Source organism: Fukomys damarensis, unplaced genomic scaffold, assembly GCF_012274545.1.
Source record: "Fukomys damarensis isolate Sample0158 unplaced genomic scaffold, DMR_v1.0_HiC HiC_scaffold_28, whole genome shotgun sequence".
In the NCBI taxonomy this organism is placed as follows: domain Eukaryota; kingdom Metazoa; phylum Chordata; class Mammalia; order Rodentia; family Bathyergidae; genus Fukomys; species Fukomys damarensis.
The window spans coordinates 720,336-734,221 of record NW_022900940.1 but is presented as its reverse complement, the minus strand read 5'-3'; the positions used below and the strand labels follow the sequence as shown (position 1 = coordinate 734,221).

Genomic DNA, 13,886 nt, shown 5'->3' with positions numbered 1-13,886 from the left:
ATACTTTGCTGATGACTAATGATTGCTGAGAAAGTTTTCATATGCTTTCATATGTGTATCTTTGGGAAAACGGCTTATTCAAATAATTTGTGATTCTTTTTACTATTTTGTTGTAAAAAGTTTTTTTTTTTAAACTCTGAGTATCAAATCTCATCAAGGTATATGATTTGCCAATATCTTCCCCTGGTCTATTGGAATTTTTGTTTCATTTTCTTTGCAGTTGGGTGCAAAAATTTTAAATTTTCATAGAGTCCTAGTTCTCTATACTTTCTTTAGTTATCTGTGCTTTTGATGCTGTGCACAGTATAGAAACTATCGCCTGAGACAAAGTCACAACGATTTACTTCTGTTTTCTTGAGAGTTTTATAACTTTAGCTCGTACATAGCCTTCCAGTTTGAAGATTGTTTTTACTGTTATTTGCCATTTCCCCATAAATTTTTGACCATCTTGTTAATTTCTACTGTTGAGGAAACTGGGGTTTTGAGGCTTAATTTGGGGAGCATGCCATTTTCACAGTATTGTCTTCCCAGTCCATGAATGGGATGTCTTTGTCCTGGTTTTAATCTTCCTTTTAATTTCTTTAAGTCTCATTTTGTAGTTTTCAGTGTACAAATCTTTTTCTTAAGTTTATTCCTATTTTTATTTTGTTTTAAATGGATTTCTTCATTTCACTTTTGCGCTTTCATTGATAGTATATATAGTTTAATTTTTATATTGATCTTATATCCTGCAACTGTGCTGGCATCATTTACTCTGGAAGTTTTTCACTTGATGTCCTTAGGATTTTCTTTATATATAATCAGCATGTCAGTGGCAAAAAGGTATAGTTTTACGTCTTCCTTTCCAATTTGGCTGGCTTTTTTTACTTGCCTAATTGCCCTGGCTAGAAGCTTCAATGAAGTGTTCATTGTCTCTGTGTGGTGGGGGCAGACATCCTTGACTTTATTTTTTTTAGATGAACTGTATTTATTAAACACTAATAGCTTTTAAGGCAGGTTTTAGATATTTTTCTTTAGATTGTAAAATCATCTAGTTTTGTCTGGGTTTATTTTTTTGGATGTCTGTTGAATGCAGTGTTATAAACACAGAAGTGCTTCATAAATACACCTGTGCTATGACAAACTTGGATATAAAAACAAAATGGCAGGGCTGGGGATTTAGCTCAGTGGTGCCGCGCCTGCCTTGCAAGCACAAGGACCTGAGTTTGATCCCCAGTACAAAAAAAAAAAAAAAGACTCAAAATTGCTCTAAGTTTATTGGTATATTTAAAGCAGACAATACAGTAACATTCATCAATGGGACCTAATACCTTTCCAAGATATGTCTTGGTTCTTGTTTTTTCCCCATACCCTGCCCTCCCTTCACCCTTCACTGTTTAACAAAGACTTTGTTTCCACTTTTTCCTTTTTTCACATTTTTTCTTTTTTCCTTACTTCCTTGACTTAATTTTAAGGGGGCAGAGTTTTGCCTTTCACCATTAAGTATGATACTGTGAGTTTTTCATACTTTTCAACTTTATGAAGAAGTTTCCTATATTAATTTTTTGAGTTTTAAATATACATTTTAACATTTGTTACTTTTTAAGATGTTTGCCCTATGTATGCTTTGTCATAAACAGCGTATCTTCATGTAAGATTTAGAATTATTGCTTTATGAAGTTGCCTTTTAAATCTGAAGAGTTACAAACAAAAAATACTATCTTTTAGATTTACCTAGTCATTTTTAATGGTGCGTTGTATCTGTTTGTGTGACAGTGCATTACTGTATAATGTCCTTTCATTTCAGCCTCAGGGATTCCTTTTAGGTTTTTTTTTTTTTTTTGGTACCAGCGATTGAACTCTGGACCTTGCACTTCTGAGACAGGTGGTGGAACCACTGAGTAAATCCCCAGCCTCCTTTAGCATTTCTTGAACAGGTCTCATAATGGCAAATTCTGTCAGGTTGTTTTTTAAATTTGGAAGTATTTTAATTTTTCCTTCATTTTGAAGGAGAGTTTTGTTAGATACAGAATTTTTAATAGACCATACTTTGAATATATCTTCCTACTACCTTCTGACCTCCAGTTTCTAGTGAGAAATAAGCTGCTTATGTTTCTAATGAGAAATCAGTTGCTGCTGTTTTCAGGATTCTTTGTCTTTGTTTACAGCCATAGTACCCTGAATGTGCCCATCTTGTCTCACCTTGGAGTATTTGAGTGGGGGACTCATTGCCTTTGAGCTTGACAGTGCTGCATCTTGGTGTGGCTCTCTGAATTTATTGTTTGGGGTTCATTACATTTCTTGGGTGCATGTTTTTCATCCAATTTGGGAAGTTTAGGAGGTACTTTTTTCTATGTTCCTCAGTCTCTTTTTTGGACTGTTATTTGTATGTTGTTTTGCTTGATGTTGTTGCACAAGTCTGTGGTTCTGTTCAATTTTCCCATTTTTTTGTTTTGTTTCTCAAGCTGAATATTCTCCATTGACTTAGCTCAAATTCACTGACTCCTCTGCAGCTCAGTTCTGCTATCAGACTCTTTTAGTGAATTGTTTTATTTCAATTACTATACTTTTAAATGCCTCAATTTATATTTGGTATATTTTTATGAGAGCTGATGTAGTCTTTTTTATTAAGTCCCTGATCTAGGTTTCTTCAGAGTTTCGGTTGACTGTTGTTGAAAACTAGGCATTTAAAATAAAATGATCTGGAAATTAGTTTCTTCCTCTGTCCTCTATCATTTTATCGATTAGTGCCTTGACCTGGACAAGAGTTACAAAACCTATTCTCTATACCTCCTGGAGTTCCTGATAATTGGACACAGAAGTCCTAAAACACTTTGAACAGGAAGCCTCCCATTCTCTACCATCTGTGTGTTGGGGTGGATGGCCACTTCTTATCTGTGTAGGTCCTCAGTCCCAGCAAGTGAGAAACAAGGACTACTCTGATCTTTTCTGAGTGTGCAGACCTGCATGTGCACATGTGGCCTGCTAGGTTCCCAGGAAGCTAGTGGACCTTTTCATTAGCTGTTTTCCTTTAGTTCTGTGGCCAGGGTCTTGTTTGCCCCAGGTAGTGTAGTCATCTTGGATAGCCGCCCAACAAAGTGGTGGTTGCTGTTTTCACCAGGTGCCTGGGGACAGGCCACCCTCCACTGAGCATGTTACATCAGGTCAAATAAATGCAAATCTCATGAGTGGGGCTTTTTGGGGAGCTCTAACCACCTGTTCCCCCTTCATGGATGATAGCTTTGGGTTTCAAACTTCCATGGATTTGGGGGGAGAAGGACTGACTTGGGATAAGTGAAAGTACTAGAGAGCTTACTTTTCTTACTGAGATGTGGCCATTATTTTAAATTCACATACCATGGCTTGTTGAAAGCATTTTGTTTCTTCAAAAATGTGAAATGTTGATTTTTGCCATTTTGCAGGTATTTTCATTGTCTTAATAGAGGTACAGATTTTTAGAAGTCCTGATGTTTTGGCCCCGGTCATCAGGCCCCAGTCCTTTGGCAGTAAGACCTATGCAGCCATGACTGGTGAAACCTCTTTGTGTTGTGTAAAAGCAAGCAAATAACACTGGTGTACTTGTCTCATTCATCACTGCTTATCAATTCAGCACTGAGATGCCACTTATGGTGATGGACAGGGCCAGAAGGAGATCTCGGCTCTGCTCAGTTTCTGACCCGGTTTCTTATTACATTGGATAGCAGCTGTTCCTCTGTAACCAAGAGCCTGGGTACCTTACACTTGGCCCCTCTCTCCCCAGATGATTTCCCAAAGCCACAGATCATCACCCAGCCAGAGACAACCGTAGCTGTGGTGGGCAAGGACATCCGGTTCACGTGCTCAGCAGCCAGCAGCAGCAGCTCCCCCATGACCTTTGCTTGGAAGAAGGACAATGAGGTCCTGGCCAATGCTGACATGGAGAACTTTGCTCATGTTCGTGCTCAGGATGGAGAGGTGATGGAGTACACCACCATCCTGCACCTCCGTCATGTCACTTTTGGGCACGAGGGCCGCTACCAGTGTGTCATCACTAACCACTTTGGTTCCACCTACTCGCAGAAAGCCAGGCTCACTGTGAATGGTATGGAGATGCCATCTCTTCGTAGTTTTCTGCAGGATTCCCACAGAACACACTCCTGATTGCCCTGTCCATTATCCATGTAAAGATGACCAGGAAGGAGACACACAAGCTTCTTTGGGTCCCTGTAACTCCTGTCCAAAGAGGGTCTCTTCAAGAGGAAAGGCCATCCTGTTAGCTTCCTTGGGGAAAACATGTACCAGCCTTCCCTCTGTAATTCCTCCTTGATAGAACAGGTATTTTTGTTTCCCAGGCTTTCCTGGTAGCTAATTAAAGCAAGCCCACTTCAGGCCCTGTGTATTGGAGATCTCTGTATGTAGACTGACGACCATGAGGTGGAACGTTCCATCATGAGCTCTACCCTTGTGGTTATTGCCAGCCTAGCAGAGGTTGATGGAGATGCTCTGCCTGTGATGGGAGAGTGTGTATCCCTTCTTGATCCAAAGGTACTGCAACAAGGGTGAGGAGGCAGTGAGCTGACACCTAGGCACAGCGTGGGGAGGTCTGCTTGCCAGAGGATTTCCCTGGCTTTGCACCTGCTGGCCGTCTCATAACCTCACTCTGTATGTACTGTCTTCTAGTGTTGCCATCATTCACCAAAATGCCCTATGACATCGCCATCCGGACTGGTACCACAGCCCGCCTCGAGTGTGCCGCCACTGGCCACCCTAACCCCCAGATTGCCTGGCAGAAAGATGGAGGCACAGACTTCCCTGCTGCGCGTGAGCGACGTATGCATGTCATGCCAGATGACGACGTGTTTTTCATCACTGATGTGAAAATAGATGACTCGGGGGTTTATAGCTGCACTGCCCAGAACTCAGCTGGCTCCATTTCAGCAAATGCCACCCTGACTGTCTTAGGTTTGCTGTTGATACATTCTTGGGGGGTGGCGGGTGAGAGACACACACACTTAAGTACTGGAGGCATCTAGAAGGAACCTTGTCCGGCTGCTCTGTGGAGCCTGGATGGGCTGTTTCTAACTGGTTTGAACTTTGGAGTGGGTGGCTAAGATTTTTCTTGAATAAGCAATTCTCTCCCATTAGTGCGTATTTGCAGTACATGATGTTTACATTCATCTTGAAGAGTGGGCACAGGTACAATTGCAATGCACTTGTTTTTATTTTAGTCCCTTCTAGTGCAGTGATAGCTTTCAGTGACAAACATCCTGCTGTGACTCCTGTGCCATAGGTTCCCCACCACTGCCCTAGTTCTGTTTCTTGTGAGAATAACCCCCAATAGCCAGTGAATGGAGAGCCCTGATAGGACTCAAGCGTACAGCATTCCGAAGAAGACCCACACTCTGAATTGGCAGGGTGGGTGTAGTCTTGGTTAGCAGGAGAGACACAGGCCTCAGCAGAGTTGGGAGTGGCAGGGCTCTGTGATCAGAGGTCCTGGCACTTTTCCCTTGTGAAGCCACCCTGAAAAGCATGCCACCCTGAAAAGCATGCCACTGTGAATGTATCACATGGCATTTTATTGGTATGCAGGATTACTCCTTGTCCAGAAAACAGAGTAGATCTACAGTAACTGAGGCTTACAGGATAAAGCCATGAACTTCACTGACCTCTTGCAGAAACTCCGTCCTTGGCAGTGCCCTTAGAAGACCGCGTGGTGTCTCTGGGAGAAACAGTGGCGCTGCAGTGCAAAGCAAATGGGAGCCCCGCACCTCGCATCACTTGGTTTAAGGGTGACCGTCCACTGAGCCTCACCGAGCGGCACCACTTCACACCCGGCAATCAGCTGCTGGTCGTTCAGAATGTGGTGGCAGAAGATGCAGGCCGCTACACGTGTGAGATGTCCAATGCCCTGGGCACAGAGCGTGCGCATAGCCAGCTGAGCATACTGCCTGCCCCTGGCTGTAGGAAGGATGGGACCACAGTGGGCATCTTCACCATCGCTGTGGTGTGCAGCATCGTCCTGACGTCTTTGGTCTGGGTGTGCATCATCTACCAGACCAGGAGGAAGAGCGAGGAGTACAGTGTCACCAATACAGGTTGAGTCCTACTGCCAGAGCTCACTTCCAGGGGAGGAGAGGGGCAGTGACAGCAAGGCCATGTCTAGAGGGTCCATCCATATCTTGAGCATACTCAGATCCCCAGATCCTTGGGAAGACTCTCGATATTTACGTGACATGAGTGTGCTGCTGAATACATTGCCCAACAGATGGACACTGGGAACTGAGAGGTGTCCTAGGCACGTGATTCTTGTCCTGTGGTGGACCAGTCTCCCACCTCACAGTGGTGTGCCCCTGTGAGCTCATCACTCTTCTCTGTCTTGGTGGGAGGTGGTGGCAGTCCTTACCCATACTGACTGCAGAGCAGGATGGCTGTTGATGGTGCCATCTTGTTTCAGGGCCTGAGGGTGAATATGTCTGTGGTCTGAGTGTTTCATGGTCTTATCTCCTTGCAGATGAAACCATTGTGCCACCAGATGTTCCAAGCTACCTCTCTTCTCAGGGGACTCTTTCTGACCGGCAGGAGACTGTGGTCAGGACAGAGGGTGGCCATCAGGCCAACAGACACATTGAAAGCAATGGTAAGGCCTCAAAAGCAGTGAAGCAGATGTCTGAAGTGATTGTGGTTCCAGAACTGGAATTAGTCTCCAGCTTCTCCCAGGGCAGGTCTCAGCACTGAGGGAGGGCGTTGGTGAACTAGAAGGCTGCACGGTTAATGGCTTCTGTTGGTCACTGTGTTGGGCTTAATGCCGTCTCCCAGTCAGGATAAGGTAGGACTGATGGGAATAGCTGCAAAGGTCTTGAAACCAAGCCATTGCTTAGGCAGTTAGCCCTTCATATGCATGGATTCAACCAAGCTCAGAATGAAATGCTTAGGAGAAAACCTTTGTACTGAACATATACAAACTTTTCTTGTCATTATTCTCTAAACATGCATTAATTTTACTAGCCATTATGAGTAATCTAAAGTATACTGTGTCATTTTATATAAGACGCCTGAGCATCACTGGCTTTTGCTGGGACTCTGGAACCATCTCCTGGTTACCAAGGGATGACAGTAGAGGGAAATACGTAGGTCTTCTCTGTTCTGGTCTCGTAGGAGAAATCTCTGGAATGGGGAGTGACTTGGGATGGTAGGAGATTCCGGGCACTTGCCTGGGGCCCAAGGGTTTATCCTCCTGAGTACTTCTTTCAGTGGCTCCAAATGCTGAAAGGTCTGCCTGCTAGGAGAGTGGAATTAGAAAACATGCTCCTTTCTGGACCTCCTGGGGGCATATAACCCACTACGTAAAAGCCAACTCAGAAAAAGGCTGTTTCAGTAGCCTCGCTGCCCATTCCTTCTGTAAGGCTTACTGAGAAGTGCTAAGCAGGGTTTCTGACTGGGGGAATCTGTTGCAGGTATTTGCCTGAGAGATGCAAGCCTCTTCCCAGAGGTCGACCTTCATGCCGTCACATGCAGGCAGCCCAAGCTCTCTGTGGGATATGTTAAAGAGCCCTGGAAGGTGACAGGAAAAGCCAGTGGGACACCTGGTCCACCTAAGATGGGTAGGGAAAAGTAGTTTACTTTTGAAGTCCACATTGTGTTTGACCCTCTCACTATATGAAGGGAGAGACATACGAGTGGTCTTGAAACTCTGTATTTGGTATTCAGTATATAAACAAGAAGCTCTGGCCTGGCTCCCTTTTAATTCTAGAATACTGTTTCTCATAGATAAATCTATAAGGTACAAAATCTGAGCATGAACTTTCTAAAATTTATAAGCAACTTGAGGGACAAGTCCCCCTAAAACGGTTTTAATGCCTTTGCACCAGGGCTATTTTGAGGCTAAATTTCTCATTGTTCATTTGAATTAGTTATCATGGGTTTTCTCCTATGATTGCAAGTAGTATGACCACATTCTCTGCGTACACAATTACATATGGAGTGTTTAGCTCACCAGCAGCCTAGGTATCCCAGGCCCTTTTCTCCAAGCGTGCTTTGGAGTGTGTGTCGGTGATGTAAACATTGCACTCACCTTTTCCTAGCAGAAGGAGAGAAGCAGCCTGTGCCTTGTGTGGAGTTGGAGACGTGCGTGATGATGATGGCTCTCTCTGCTCTGTCCTTCAGAACACAGTGGCCCTGTTGTATGTAGTGACTGCAATGCTGATATGGACAGTTACTCCAAGGAACAGGTCTTCTGTCCTCAGCCTGTGTCCAAAGACAGTGCACAGCTGAGCACATATGGCGGCCAGGAGCCCAGTCAGAGTCACCGAGAACACTGTTCACAGCACCCTCACAGGGGGACTATTGAGGGGTCCTGCACTGACTGCAAGGGTTCCCTCTACCCCAGTAACCATGATAGAATGCTGCCATCCTTGAAGAAGCCGCCAGTGGCATCTCTAGATGGAAAAGGTAACTTGACTGTCTCCTGAGGCATTTCTAGCAGGTGGGTTAGAGCCACTTGTGCGGTCAGAGGGGAGGGTCTGATGTTTTCTGTATTTTCTCCTAGAGGATTCATCTTGGACTTTAGCAAGATTGTATGAATCGGACTCCATAAACCAAGAGCCTCTGTCTACAATGACTTCAGGCAACCCAGAGCTCCCAGAAGCCCAGCACTTGCTTGTTTCCAATGGCCATCTCCCCACAGTATGTGAGCCCACACCGCCAACAGGACAGCTCCCCAGGAAGTGGAGGGGACCACTGCTGTTGGCACCAAAAAGCTAAGCGTTGTCTACCTCAGCTCTTGTCATACCATTGTCTGCAGGAAAGAGAGGTAGGAGAGGCCATGCGGAAGTTAGGCTCAAGCGTCATTGATCTGTACAGGCTTAACTCCGTGAGGAATACCAGTCACAGAACTTTCATCTGAAGCACAGAAATGCAGGAGGCTATTTGTGTACAAAAGGCAGAAAAAGTATTTGATACCATTGTACATAAGAGTTTTCAGAGATTTCATATATATTATATATCTTTTACAGAGGCTATTTTAATCTTTTAGTGCATGGTTAACAAAAGAATTATACAATTTTGACAATATTATTTTTCATATCAGGTTGCTGTTTAATTTTGAGGGGGGTGGGGAATAGTTCTGGTGCCTTAATGCACAGCTGGAACTTAGTGAGGTGAAAACCACATTTGCTCCCCAGCACTTCTGGAGGGTGGGTGGGGAAGAACGAAAAGTCCTTGGCTTCCCATGCCGGTCAGGCTGCCGTGTTGTGTGCCAGTCACTCACTCGTCTCTGCAGTGAGTAACTACTTACTGTAGGTGTAAGTTCATTCTTTTAGGGGGAGAATTGTTAAGCCACCACAATTAAGCACTGCCTTTCTTCCTACTTTGAAGTTTATTTTATGATAAAAGCAAATGTGGTCTTATCTGGATCCTTGGATTATTATTTGAAGCTTTTTATTAAGGCAAAGGCTGCTGGTGTTGGTACCTGTGGATTTTTTCAATACTGATGTTTTAGTTCTGCCAGTTTATTACATTGGAGGATGAAAAGGATAAAGTTCTCACTTTTCAGGGCTAGCTTATTTCTACTGAGGAGCCAGAGCAGGCCTGTCCACACTTTTTCCCTCACACAGATGGAACTGGGCTTTGATTGTACAATTTAGCCCTAGACCTGGGTATATTTGCACTTTTGAGACCTGTAGCTAACCATCTTGTGAGTGCCAATGTGTAATTTGGTAAAAATTACCTTGAAACAAGCAAGGTCTTTAAAATCTGAAAGAGCAAGTTCCTTTAGTCAAACGCTGAAGGGAGATGTTGACAAAATGGTTACCTATGTCAAATTTCACTGTCAGAGGTAGTCACTGTTCCAAAAGGTAAGCACATTGAGAATTTTGTTCACAAGTTAACTAATGTTACTTCCACAAAATATGTGAATTTGCTGCTTCTGAGAGGCAATGTGAAAGAGGAAGTATTACTTTTATGTACAAAGTTATTTATTTATAGAAGTTTTGGTATAATGTACATTGAAAAACATGTAAAATATTGAAGTGTCTAACAAGTGGCATTGAAGCGTCTTTAATAAAGGTCCATTTATAAACCTTAAGTTTATGGCTAGGGTTATTCTTTCTGTAGTAAATGTCATTTTACTTTTACCATTCCTTTCCTAAAAACACCACAAAAACAGGCAAAGCAGCACTGTGTACTACTGCGAAAGGAAGACACCACCGCTAGACTCCTGGAGAGTTCTCCCTGTAGCTGGTTACACCTGGACCTTAAACCACAAAAACAGGCAAAGCAGCTAAAGGAAGACACCACCGCTAGACTCCTGGAGAGTTCTCCCTGTAGCTGGTTACACCTGGACCTTGCTAGTCAGGTTCTCAAATCCCAAAGCATGCTGACCTTTCCATGTCTTCCATTCTGCTTCTGGTGTCGAGGCCACAAACTCCATTAAGATAAGCAATGCTGGGCCACGGATTTAGCTCAGTGGTTCTGGTACCTGCCTCGCAAGTGCAAGGGCCTGAGTTCAATCTCTGGTACCAGCCGGGAAAAAAAAAGACAAGCAATGCTGTGCACAGGCTGGGGAAAGAGTGGAGTGGGCTCCACTGTCTTGAGGCGACTGAGAGCCTGCCCAGCCAGCGGAGCCACCAGGATGCTCACTTTCGTGTGCCGCAGGCGTCAGTGGACACATCCATGTAAAATAAACCACCACATTTTAATTGGTGAAATAATTAAAAACAGCAGCCTAGTGACCAGAAAGAATGCTTGCTATGCACCTGTAGTTCACTGTTTTTAAACAAAGCTGAAACTTTACACAATAGGAATTCGCCCAGGGGAGAAATAGCCACATGCAGAATTTTGCCCCACGTCTCCTTCCTTTTCCTTGTGCTTGTTTTAAAACTGTAACCATCCTGCCAGGCGCTGTACCTGCCAGGCAAACTCAAAGTCCTGAGTTTAATTCCCAGTCCCCTCAGCCCCCCAAAAAAGAAAGAAATTCACTGTAACCATCTTGCCCTCTGCTGGATCCACCTTCAGGTGGCAGGAAATGAAAGACCAAACAAAAGCTATGAGGGGCTGGGCCTCAGCACCAGCAGACTTTTTTATTGAGGGATTCTGAGAAGACTGTTCAGAGTTTTACTACTGTCAGTTTCCTTGTTCTGGGTGCAGCAGGTGACAACTCCAGGTGGGTGAGCGGCAGCACCTGGGAGGCAGGTTCTCGCTACAGACACCTTTCCTTGGGAAGGTACACGCACAGCCTCTGCCTCACCGACTTTGTCTGCCCACTCTGGACAGCATGCTGCGGGCTTGCTCATAAGCACCCAGAAAGATGAAGCCTCCCAGGCTGATTGCTGCCATTCGAGGGAAGACTCCAGCGAATAACCTACGGGAAGAAAAGCTAATTTAAAACTGTGGAAAAGGTGGTTAAATTTGGAACCCCAGAGCTTGCTCAACCCAACGTACTGACTCATTATGTCCCACACAACACTTAAAGTGAGCTTTTCTCCCTTTAGAACGCCACTAGGTAGCGTTCCCAAGTAAGCCTGCGAAGGAGCCCAGCTTTGTGCAGCCAAGGTTGAGACCACTGCAGCTCAGTGTCCCCGAAGAAAGGAATCCAGTGAGGTTAGAGGGTGCTTCCCAGGATGACCACGGGCTCAAAGGAGTTAGCCTGGGGAAAACAAGCAGGCTTTCAGATAACCAGTGCTCCTCTTATCTGACTCAGTCACGTTTTATGTTCAAAACTCCACATATGTGATGCCATAGGGAAGAAGCATGGATCCTTGTATTCTATCTCAGATTCATTTAGGACTGAGGCAAGTGGGCCACAGCGAGGAGGGAGCAGCACTCCCAAAAATTTCAGTGCTCAGACACAGCTCCAGAGAGCCCAGGTCAGCGAAGAGCAGCACTAAGGATCACAACCTTCTCCTGGCCGTGCACAGGTCCATGTTAATATGCTCACTGTTGAGAGAAAAGCTGCAAATGACCCTAGTTACCTAAGTCATGGCACAGAGCAAACCCACTGCTAGACAGGAAGTGGGCAGAAGCAAGACACAGGCACCAGCTGCAAACATTCACAGCACAGGTTTAAAAGCAAGTCCGGGGCCGGGGATTTAGCTCGGTGCTGCTGCCTGCCTCGCAAGCCCAAGGTCAGGAGTTTGATCCCCACACCAAAAACAAAAGCAAGTCCATATAAGAGCATATTTGGCGACACCCAGGGTGTTCTTAAGCTATGAATGCCCGCTTTCTGTGGAGGGGATGAGGACGAGCATCTACATTTTCATAACATCTGAATGTTTCCTCAGGATATTTCATGAGGAAAAACCATGTCCAAAGTCATAGCTAGTGGGCAGAGTAGAGGAGAAAGTTGAAAAGGGTACAGATGGACCACGAGCTGTGCATTTGAGGACTCAGGAAGCCCTGCATAATGAGCTGGGGCAGCTGAGTGGGGAAGCAGATGGGAAGGAATTCTTTGCGGCCTTCACAGCCCCCTGTGCATGCAGCGCACAGCACCTCTGAGGAATAAAAGATTACTACGTTAGTATGTGGGGCCCTTTGGGGCTAACTACCTCCAAATTTAAATCATCACATAAAATGAAGAACCTCTTTCTCTCATCTGGAAATAAACATGAAAATTCTACAGAAGACCAAAATATACATTTAAAAAAAAAGTTCAGCTGGGCATGGTGAAGAGCCCTGCAATGAGCTGGGGCAGCTGAGTGGGGAAGCAGATGGGAAGGAATTCTTTGCGGCCTTCACAGCCCCCTGTGCATGCAGCGCACAGCACCTCTGAGGAATAAAAGATTACTACGTTAGTATGTGGGGCCCTTTGGGGCTAACTACCTCCAAATTTAAATCATCACATAAAATGAAGAACCTCTTTCTCTCATCTGGAAATAAACATGAAAATTCTACAGAAGACCAAAATATACATTTAAAAAAAAAGTTCAGCTGGGCATGGTGTACACGGTTTCTGCATGAAGTGGCTGGTGAGGGTACAACCTTGTAAATTACTGCTACGATGCTATCTTTCTGGCCTAAAAATGGGTTAATTTCCCTTGTCCTGACCTACAAAGAGAAGGTGCTAAAAGGATCTCAGCAGAAACTTGGCTGTGGAAGACCACACTGGCCACAGATTCTCCCTATCGTATTTCTACAAGCCAGTCTTACTCAGCTTTTCCCGCTACCAAGCTCAGCTACTCATGAGAAGAGGAGACGGAAGCAGTCTATGGTTTCACTGGATGACAACACAAGCTACTGACATAATTGCACGCTTTAAAGCAATTTGTACAGGTAGCACCCCAAACCAAACTCAGAGGCAGAGGCTTGCAAGAAGGGAGGAGTGTGTGCCAGTGTCCGCAGACCACACAAGACTGCAGATGGACAGCATTCCCGTTGCACTGGGCACAAAGTGGGGCTCAAGGCAGTCGATATTAAAACAAAAAGGCAGTTGATCAAGAAGGCACAGATAAGCAGGCTTCCCATCTGCTCTCCACCACTGTACTGAATGGGCACGCGGGACTGTTACTTAGGGGGAGGCTTGCCTGCCCTAAAGCATATACCCTACAGATGTGCCAGATACAGCCTTTGCCCGGGGAACCTACATGGAAACACAAAGTGGTCTCCACTTGCTCTGACCCTGAGAGGGCAGCCCCATCCACCATAAGTGGGAACTTGGACATGGGACAGAAGAAGCCAGCTGAGCCACGTTCAGGGTGGAGGCTGTCTGGGACCACTACTAAGGAAAGCTGCCCAGGCCCAGAGGGGTTTTTGCTTCATTTGCTTTCTGGTCAATTCTTGTCTTTCATCATACTAACAAGGGGGCCACTAAAAGTGTCGTATCTTAGGTGACAACCTTGCTGCCTGGAATACGTTGCTCAGGACTACCCACATGTACCAAGCAGAGCCCAAGACGTAAGGGACCTGTGGAAGGTAAGGAAAGACTAAGCTTTGCAGGG

The 13,886-nt window shown here is 45.1% G+C and overlaps 2 protein-coding genes across 4 annotated transcripts in view; one reads left to right on the top strand and one right to left on the bottom strand.

The window, feature by feature from the left end:
• The window catches only part of Lrig1 (leucine rich repeats and immunoglobulin like domains 1), a 72,122-nt gene extending 62,107 nt beyond the window's left edge, over positions 1-10,015 (top strand). The window contains exons 12-18 of one of the 2 annotated variants that reach the window (XM_033757115.1): positions 3,740-4,060; positions 4,639-4,920; positions 5,634-6,053; positions 6,470-6,595; positions 7,413-7,559; positions 8,122-8,406; positions 8,504-10,015. In XM_033757115.1, the coding sequence (XP_033613006.1) occupies positions 3,740-4,060; positions 4,639-4,920; positions 5,634-6,053; positions 6,470-6,595; positions 7,413-7,559; positions 8,122-8,406; positions 8,504-8,718 (1,796 nt within the window). In that variant the 3' untranslated portion in view covers positions 8,719-10,015. The remainder of the gene's footprint in view (positions 1-3,739; positions 4,061-4,638; positions 4,921-5,633; positions 6,054-6,469; positions 6,596-7,412; positions 7,560-8,121; positions 8,407-8,503) is intronic. The other variant, XM_033757116.1, reaches the window with a different exon arrangement.
• A 971-nt stretch (positions 10,016-10,986) lies between these two features.
• Slc25a26 (solute carrier family 25 member 26) overlaps positions 10,987-13,886 on the bottom strand; it is a 128,678-nt gene continuing 125,778 nt past the window's right edge. The window contains exon 9 of one of the 2 annotated variants that reach the window (XM_010608052.3): positions 10,987-11,314. In XM_010608052.3, coding sequence (XP_010606354.1) covers positions 11,034-11,314 — 281 coding nt within the window. In that variant the 3' untranslated portion in view covers positions 10,987-11,033. The remainder of the gene's footprint in view (positions 11,315-13,886) is intronic. The other variant, XM_010608051.3, reaches the window with a different exon arrangement.